Source organism: Mizuhopecten yessoensis, unplaced genomic scaffold (assembly GCF_002113885.1).
Source record: "Mizuhopecten yessoensis strain PY_sf001 unplaced genomic scaffold, ASM211388v2 scaffold10901, whole genome shotgun sequence".
NCBI classification, from domain to species: domain Eukaryota; kingdom Metazoa; phylum Mollusca; class Bivalvia; order Pectinida; family Pectinidae; genus Mizuhopecten; species Mizuhopecten yessoensis.
In genome coordinates this window covers 607,188-617,322 of record NW_018408778.1, presented here as the reverse complement: position 1 = coordinate 617,322, position 10,135 = coordinate 607,188, and the positions used below count along the sequence as shown (strand labels likewise).

Sequence of the window (10,135 nt, the reverse complement as noted above, 5' to 3'; positions counted from 1 at the left end):
TAGCTTAGTTAAGAGCGTTTGTATTGTGATGGAAGGTCGCTGGTTTTAATTCCGGTCTGTAGTCATTTCACTTTTTAATCTCGGTATACTGTTATTTTTTGCATTAATGATTTATTAAAGCTATTGTTTCACAGCTAAAGTTTCCCATTCAGTTTTGGCCGTGCTACAGGTAGCCTTAAAACACCTGTGAATATAGTATGGCTTGTTATTCTATAAAGGTATCTTTTGTTGTTTGGTTCCTCAATAACTATCGAACAGCTGTATGTTTTGTTGATATATAACAACTCTGAATCGTTTATGTTGACATCTTTTATTTTGAGAATATTGCCAGTTTTATCATACATATTCCCAGTATTATTAATTACTTGGTTTTAGCCCTGGCAGTTGTTACCCCTGTTGCGAGTGGCCAGATACATCTACTACCATTGTAGGCAAGGCAGGGAGAGCACACTACTGTTTACATGTATGCTGTGTGCACAATCACAATAACAGACCCCCCCCCCCCCCCCAAGATGCTCCAACCACACACCTACCTGACACACAGTATACTGACTGTACACAAATCTACCAGACACATGTAAATTAACACAAATTCACCAGACACAAGTGTACACACACAATCACAAATTCATCAGACACGTGTATACTGACCATTTTAAAATTTGTGTCAACTGACTTTCTCAGATTCACTTCAACTTTTATGTCTGAACATTTATACATCATCACAAATCAACAAACATTCGCAGTTCGCACACACACACCACATATGAGCATCCACTGTCAGCACACCTGCACCGCACACCTGCATCTGCATCACAGCTCGACACGCTTAGAGGAATTCTTTACACTGTACAAAGGATGCACCATGGGAAATCTAGGCATACAAGCTGCAAGCTCAAGCCCTTTTTTATTTCTTGTTTTTATACATAACTATTATACATATAGGTAAATGTACTTCTATATATATATATAAATATTTACAAACAGAACATAGAGGACAGAAGCATTAGCTGGAACAGAAACATTAACAGGTAAAAGAATATAACTGGTTTATAACATCCACAGACACTAAAATGGATACAGGTAAAGTTACCTTGACAACAAGACACAACTGTTAATCAACAGGTAAAACTATTAATCAACTGGTAAAACTAGATATTTTAACACAGAAATAAACAAGTGCATTGCTGCATCTTATTAAAAGCACTTTTAGGCGATACCATTCCAAATCTTTTCTCCGTTATAAATTATGATATACCCTGCAAAAATTCAAATTGGCTAGCGCTCTTGCACATTTGTTGGACTGTTGATTAAGTGTATGGATTATAAGCTCTATAGCACTAACAACCGGGCAGTTGGGGATGGCCAGGCCAAAAACAATGGAGGGAACAAAAACATACAAAAAAAACTGCTGTAAATTTAGAACGTTAATCAACATTGCAATTATAACGTTGAAGGAGAGACATGAAATATTATTGTTGGTCTTGTTAGGTCACAAGATCAATTTCCCTTCTTTACCAAAATGTATTAGTAACATTAGAGAAATACACATACTTATTGAGATGTCATAATATGGTAAGTTTTCTTCTTTTTTTTTTTTCCTTGTCAAATCTTTTTGACCCCATTATTGACCCTGTGGATCCATGGTGTGTACACGTGTACAGCTGTCACTTCCCAACACTGAATAAACAAATTTAAAGGAGCCCTTGGTAAAATTCTCATCAAACAGACGTTGGGAAAAGCTTAAGTCAAGGCATCACCTTCCATACTGAATTGTGACTGCTATATGTCAATGGTACATTCCAATAGTCACCAGTGGATACTAAGTCAACGGTACATTCCAATAGTCACCAGTGGATACTAAGTCAACGGTACATTCCAATAGCCATTAGTCTTTGTCCGGATTTTCAATTTTCTGACCTGTACTCCCAGACAGGACATGTGGGTGTGTAAGTAGAGGAATTTTACAATCTAACTGTGGTGCTACAGAATCTTTTACAAATTTTTCATTAATGACATAAAATTCTGATTAACCGATTCCTAGAGAGCCGTGACAAATAAAACTTCCTTACTAGAAGTTTTTTTCAAATAATTGATATGTGGAAATACGTGACAATAAGTGTGTGCTCGATTACTTAATGTGTAAATGTGTAGTCCTATAGACAAGATAGTATCTACCCACAACACAGGTAAATCACACAGGTAAATCTCACAGAACACACCCACTAGTCTCGGGTGGGAGCAGGGTCCATGTACTAACCATAGAAATTCCCCGATAATCTATAGGTGCGATTTCAATCAATTTTCATTTGAAAATTACACATACAGCCTTTCCCATTAAAGGTTGTTTTATCATTATGCTCAATTCAAACATTTATTATTCACCAGAAAAATATATACACATTTGCATATAAATATTTTATCTTGTATTCAAACTATGATAAATCACCTGAACCAATATTAAGAGCACTTGTTTCTATTGCACAGTAAGTGTGTGGAGGAATGCTATACACCAAGTTGGTGGCCATCACTTCAGGCGTCATTCACAACAAAAATAATTGCCAATGAAAGTTTTGAAATATATTCTTTAGAATATCATTAAAATTTACTTCATAAAGTCTGATCATCTTTCTTTTTTTTCCATACAGTTCTGAATGTGACGGATCAATAATCGTCACAATACACATTTACTTAGATGACAATCTAGCCAATTTTGGAACACCAACAGGTCCTATGGCATGTTAATTTATCCACTTTAGGACACCAACAGGTCCTATGGCATGTTAATATATCCACTTTAGGACACCAACAGGTCCTATGGCAGGTTAATTTATCCACTTTAGGACACCCAACAGGTCCTATGGCAGGTTAATTTATCCACTTTAGGACACTAATAGGTCCTATGGCAGGTTAATTTATCCACTTTAGGACACCAACAGGTCTTATGGTGTGTTGATTGCTCCACTTTAGGACATTGGTCCTATGGTGTTTATGAGTCACTGTTTCCACTATAAGACACCAGGAGATCCTTTGTTTGACGTGTTTCAGTATCTAGACTAAGATCAATCATCTCGCTCAAGAAATGCATAGCTTTGACAGACATCCACAAACGTGTTGTCAAATTTACGTGATTTGTACAATGATGAAAGACTGTTTTGATAAACATTATTAACATTATTTCAATTGGTACAAAATAATATCTTTTCTTTGGATTTGATCCAAAATGAAACAAAAATCTTAACAAAATTCATTCTTCTCTCTCTCTATATCTGTGAATAGAAAGCAGTATTTCCCCTGTCCGATTCTCACTCTCTCTCTCAGCTGAACAAGTATGTAGAGAAAGTATTTAAATACCAGTCTCTGTATATCCAATAGTCATGGATAGATACATAAATATCCTTATCTTGCAAGTATCACTAACATCGATTGAGGCTCCAGGAGGGAAATTGGTATGTCAACATAATCTTAATAAAATTATCTATGTTGAAATAAAATTGAATTCTTTTTTTTATCAGAATATTACAAAAAGTTAAATCCTGCTGACAATTTGAATATGGTACATGTTCAAAGAATTTTGTTGAGTTTCTTTTCCAAAAAGAACATTCCCTCCAAGAGCCCCTCACAAATAAAGATGGAGTCACAAAATATGGTCATCTCAAAATGTTAGTTTGAAAAAATATTTTGTTTCATTTTGTAGCCAGCTGGGGTTTGAACCTTCTGTTGTTGTACTATTAAATAAATAAGCTTCAACCAGTTTCCAAAATGGACTGATTTTGAGACAAACAAGTCACTGTTGTTGAAGTATAAAGAATTGTTATCCGTCATCACTGCAAATGTCGCAAGTGTTAAAAAGTGTAGGGTACGTGGTGAAATGAGTTAGCTTAAAAAGTATGATCTCGCAACAATCCACTCACATTCCATTGCTAAGCAATTTGACTCGAAACATAAAACTATATCTCTTAAATGAATTTGCATATAGATATGATTTCATAACTTAAAGCGAGACGTATTTCTGACGTTAACCTATTAAGAACAGCTTTTGTGTAAACCATCTTTATCTTTGATGACCTCTGTTGTGTGTTTAGACTCGGCTACACTCCCGATCGGGTGATCTGGTTTGTAGCCGAGTCAGCATGTGATGTCATACGTAGACAGGAGCATTGGAGGACTCAGGTTCCGATTCCTTTGCAATGTCACTTTCTTTCTCAGTACTATGCTCCCAGTTTTTCATGGGATATGGATGTCCACCATCATCAAAAAACCTGCGGAATGTGAACTCGAAAAATGCATGCTCAGGATGTTTTCCGTTGACAGGATGGTCAGGTTTTTTTATTTCTTCATCTGGGTCACTTTCTCTAACACGTTCAGGGTCAATGGGGTCAAAGTTCGATGTGTCCGTGGGATGACTAATTTTGGGTTTAAACAGAGCTGTCTGTTTCCGTAGCCCCTCAAAGTTCAGTGAGTAGAAGAATGGATGTTCCTTTATCTCAGCTGCACCTTTGGCACCTAGACGTGTTTCTTGGTCACAGCACAGCTTCAGGATTAGATCTTCAGCCGCTCGTGATAGATTTGCCTCCCTTGGAATATTTAGATTCTCCGACCAATGGATGACCTACAACAACAAAAACACAGACAAGAAATTAGCGAAAATAACATCAATATATTCATTCACCCAGTAATAATTACATGATAAAGCATGGATTACATAAGTGTGACCTAGAGTGGAATATTTCTGCATATTTCAAGACAATGGTCAAACAGCAGCATTAGCTTAAACCATTGTCAAACTGTGGCAGCTAGTAGCTTGAACCATTGTCTAACTGTGGCAGCTAGTAGCTTGAACCATTTTCAAACTGTGGAAGCTAGTAGCCTGAGCCATTTTCAAACTGTGGCAGAAGCTTGAACCATTGTCAAACTGCGGCAACTAGTAGCTTGAACCATTGTCAAACTGTGACAGTAACTTGAACCATTGTCAAACTGCGACAGTGGCTTGAACCATTGTCAAACTGCGGCAGCTAGTAACTTGAACCATTGTCAAACTGTGGCAGCTAGTAGCTTGAACCATTGTCAAACTGTGGCAGCTAGAAGCTTGAACCATTGTCTAACTGTGGCAGCTAGTAGCTTAAACCATTGTCTAACTGTGGCAGCTAGTAGCTTGAACCATTGTCAAACTGTGGCAGTAGCTTGAACCATTGTCAAACTGTGGGAGTAGCTTGAACTATTGTCTAACTGTGGCAGCTAGTAGCTTGAACCATTGTCTAACTGCAGCAGCTAGTAGCTTGAACCATTGTCAAACTGTGGCAGCTAGTAGCTAGAACCTTTGTCAAACTGTGGCAGCTAGTAACCTGAAACATTGTCAAACTGTGGCAGTAGCTTGAACCATTGTCTAACTGTGGCAGTAGCTTGAACCATTGTCAAACTGTGGCAGTAACTTGAACCATTGTCAAACTGTGGCAGCTAGTAGCTAGAACCTTTGTCAAACTGTGGCAGCTAGTAACCTGAACCATTGTCAAACTGTGGCAGTAGCTTGAACCATTGTCAAACTGTGGCAGCTAGTAGCTAGAACCTTTGTCAAACTGTGGCAGTAGCTTGAACCATTGTCAAACTGTGGCAGTAGCTTGAACGATTGTCAAACTGTGGCAGCTAGTAGCTATAACCATTGTCAAACTGTGGCAGTAGCTTGAACCACTGTCAAACTGTGGCAGTAGCTTAAACCATTGTCAAACTGTGGCAGTACCTGGGCAATCTGACAAACTGTGGCAGTACCTGGGCAACTTGACAAACTGTGGCAGTACCTGGGCAACTTGACAAATAAAGCACAATTATTGGAGTGTGGTTGTCACACATGCAATGTTTAGCTCAGGTTGTTTGGTGGTTACAAACCTGACAATATGTTGTGTCTCAAATTTTATTAATGTTAGTAGATTTTATTTTTGAGAGAGGCTAGACAACTATACTAAACAAAAGACCATAATGGGAGAACAGACATTCCATGGGCAAGCAGTGTAATAAAACATAAATATACACACTCCAAATTTGATACAAAAACTAAGCTGATACTTTACTGCGAAATGTAAATGTCTAGCTGTCACTATGTCATTTCAATATGTAGCAATGCTTTGAGTGTAGCTCTTTATCTAGTCAGTAAACGATGTGTGCTAGAACACAAGTTCAGGTGTAATGTAATAATGGGTTACTGTAGCCCCCAGAGGGAATAGTTTTCGCTGGTTCACCAATGAAATAAATTTCTGAACACATATATTATCTCTGATGAGTTTTCAGTGCTGAATATGCAGCACCTGTTTTAGGTGACAAATCGGAGACTGATAATTAATTACCATCTGTCAAGTCTAGGTTATATCTGAGGGACAAAGCACCTATACATTACAGTATCATCCACAATACGTTAGCTTCACAACACATCACACTGAACAAATTTTAATTCGTCATTTAAGGAAATTCTTTTTCCATTGTCAATCAAGAAACTATGCCCAGGTAAAAACCATCTATGCATCACTGGAGAAAAAATTGGTCAGTTCAATCCTCTTAAAAGTGGTCATTATTTGTGTAAGATAGTCAATAACTAAGCACTCTTTTCCAAATCTCTATTACCAGTAATTATAAAACTGAAATCAAAAAAGCTGTCTCCTCCTAAAGATGGCGTCTCCGGGTGGCACAAATTAGTGCTTTTACACAATCATTATTGTTTTGCCAAAAACCTTCCTCTCAAACGCTTTCTAAGGTATGCCGAATTCGATAAGTTCGGAGTAGGGGGTCTAGTTCAGTACAAAACAAGTGACTGTCAGAGGGACATCACTCACACAACACACCACTTGAATTGCTGATAATTTCTCTCCATCAAAGGATACATACAACAGTCACAAAAGGACTGCATATGTCTCAGATAGAGGGCAAGGCCATTCACCTGTCACCATTTCTTTTATGAATTTGTGCCAAAAAAAATTGTCCTATCCACCTAATATTTTAACATCCTATCTCTAGACAGAAACCTTGTACACATTTAGGTCAGTGTTTCATGTTCATCGATCCGTGAAGACAGATGTCACATTTATGTTTAAAAGAAAATGTCGGTCACCCTAAAGTTAACCACCCATACAAACCAGACCTAGCCAATGAAGGTGGAGTATACATGTACTAGCTTTGTCGACCTTACAGTTAACATAAGCTCGTTTACAAACTTTGCCAATTAAATCCATACATATATAGCACAGCCAAGTAAGCTTTAATTCCTATTCTGTAAGCTAGTATAACCAAGTTAGCTATTATTCCTATTCTATGAAATAGCATAACCTGGTTAGTTATTATTCCTATTCTATGAAATGGCATAACCAGGTTAGTTATTATTCCTATTCTGTACTTTAGCATACCCAATGTATATATACCTTCATCAACAACTATAGATAAATTCTGTTACTCTCCTTCAGGTTATAAATAACAGTGTAGACTTTGATCCTACTTAACCTTTCAATTAGAAGCCCATTCCCAAGCCTGATCTCGATATGGAGACATTTTTGTTCGCATCCATTTCAAATCTAAATCAAAGCTTTTAATTCAATTTGTTTTGCATTAACCATCAAAGTGCAGTAATTACACAAGAATGTGTGTACAAGAATAAGCCAATACGAAACTCATTGAAAACTTTTATCAGTCAACCATCTGACAAATGATAGCGGATCTCTCATTTATTGCTGTCACACATAAGTCTGTTTTTGTGTGTTGATGTCAGTAAGATAAATATGACTAATGCAGTTTTACTGAAGTTATTAATCAAATATTCTCATCAATGTCTCCCGACTACCACTAGAAAGGAAATTAAATATTAACGAACATTCGTATTTAATTTGACACCTGCAGAGAAAATCTATAGGACTCGGCCTGTACAGCGAGAGCCTGGTGATACAGATTATCATTGGACCTACCTGATTTATACCTGTGAACTACCGCAGGCCTAAATCAAGACACAGGCAGATTTGTCAATAATTCACTCTATTATAACCTCAGCAGCTGGCAATAGAATCTCAAATATTAATTTGTTTTGATAAAAATCGTTCTGCGGCCACACTTAATATGATATTATACCATATTGATTTTTAGTGGTCTTGTGTATAATTTTTAATTGATTGCCTGTATCAATTACAAAGGCAGAGCTTTGTTTTCATGCAGGTGTGGACAGAAATAAAATGCCCTTCACAATCTCTTGTTTGCTTAATTGACCATAATTTTCTGGAAAATTGTGGTCTGACTGGAAAAGTAAGTTATTTGTCCGGAGGGTACAGGGTGCAGAGTCAGAGATAAGCTATGCCATGTGGTAGGGATAATATGCCATTCATTAGGTCCCCTTATATTATCACTACAGCACAAAGCATGGCCAAGTCATTGTTGTGGTCAAACCTTCAGGTGAAAACTCCTATATATGGTAGAAAAAAATGGGAAATCCTAGACCATAGAGAACATGTGTAACCCTGACCTTAAGTTCAAGGTCATATGGATTTTTTTCAAGGAAAGATTTTTATTTTGTTTCATGGAATCATTAATTAAGTTTTTGTTTTACATGTGTGGGTATGTTTCATATCATGAATGCACAGTGAAATTGGCCGTTCTGACAAAGCGTCATCAGTAAGTATTACAGAGCTATGATAACTGATCAAAGGAACCTGCATGATGTCATGACCTGTCCTTAGTTTAATTTGTCTCATTTGCAAGAAAAAAGCAAGCTTAAGTGTGGTTATCAAATCAAATGTTTTACTAGTAACTTTGTGTTTTGTGTTGCTATGAGTTACTGACAACAATGCAGCTTGGTATCTTGTGCTGTCATGGTTACCTTCATTTGCGTTTCCTGTGGCGTTGGTGCGAAGAAGGGAGGTTGTCCCACCAACATCTCGTACAAAATCACGCCGACACTCCACCAATCACAGCACTTTGTGTACCCTGGAAATATCATTGAAATGTTGCAATATTACTCCACCTATCACAATCCATTTTGGCATGTTGTCATAAAGTTACTTATATTTTAATGAATGAGGTGACGTCATGTTTCCTAGAAACAACAACACTGCTTCTTCCTTGTGTACACCTTATACTTGGACATAAATTGCCAAGCTTAGAAAGCTAACGACAATCCAGCATTGTATCGATTACATGTATGAATCTCTCGGTTACTAATGCTTTGATGGCTATTGACCAAGTACACAGCAGGCAGGGGTATCCTATTTATACAACAGAAAATCTTTATATAAGAAATTAGAGTCTTACCACATGATGGCAGTGTGCTATGTAAAACTTCATATATATACGTTAATTTTTTTATACAGGACTTTGACCAGAATGATTTGCACAAAATAATCACAATTACTAATGTCATAACTATATCATTGACAAGTGTGTAAATCTTTAAGTTGGGCCCCGCCATGTGCCTGACTGTAACCTGTCTTTGTGTTGTATTAATTTAACGGAATCCAAAAACACAGTACTGTAGAAACGAACATATTTTAACGGTATTCTTATTTTAGCACTATTGCGCTTTCGATACTGTGCTACTTATGAGTGTGCCTTTTCATCAATGCACTTATCTGTAAAAATTCTTCAATGTGCTAAAATTTGAGCCCACTAAAATAAGCAAGTTTACCGTATATAATTGATCTTATCATAAGAAAGGTACTGGTGTATAGGGACAAATCTGATTACAAATTGTCATCAAATGTATGGCGAGGTCTAACACTTAAAGGAATGACTGAATATCACCAGGTTTGAGACATATTATAATTAGATATCTAGTGCCTGGTGCATTCTAACATGTCCCAGATGAGATACATACCTGAACCACTGACAGCAAGGACCTCAGGAGCGATGTAGTTGGGGGTGCCGACCAGAGAGTGTGCGAGACAACGGTGGTTGTGACGTTTTCGTCTCCGCTCAAGGGGCTTCAGGGGTTGGGATTGGCCACACTTACACTCTACTTCAGATGCAAAGTTGACGTCCATAGAATCTTGTCTAAGGTGGTGCCCTGCAATGTGAATAAAAGACACATTCAAACTTCTCATCCACATTCAATGATGTAAGAACATGTATATAACCAGGATAAAATGCAGCGAGGTGGGTTTAGGATAGCAATGAG

The 10,135-nt window shown here is 37.3% G+C and overlaps 1 protein-coding gene across 2 annotated transcripts in view; it reads right to left on the bottom strand.

Annotated features, from left to right (window-relative positions):
• Positions 1-294: 294 nt before the first annotated feature.
• The window catches only part of LOC110463404 (serine/threonine-protein kinase LATS2-like), a 55,678-nt gene continuing 45,837 nt past the window's right edge, over positions 295-10,135 (bottom strand). For both annotated transcript variants that reach the window (XM_021517978.1, XM_021517979.1), the window contains 3 exons: positions 9,836-10,024; positions 8,843-8,949; positions 295-4,612 (listed from right to left, as the gene is read on the bottom strand). In XM_021517978.1, coding sequence (XP_021373653.1) covers positions 4,142-4,612; positions 8,843-8,949; positions 9,836-10,024 — 767 coding nt within the window. In that variant the 3' untranslated portion in view covers positions 295-4,141. The remainder of the gene's footprint in view (positions 4,613-8,842; positions 8,950-9,835; positions 10,025-10,135) is intronic.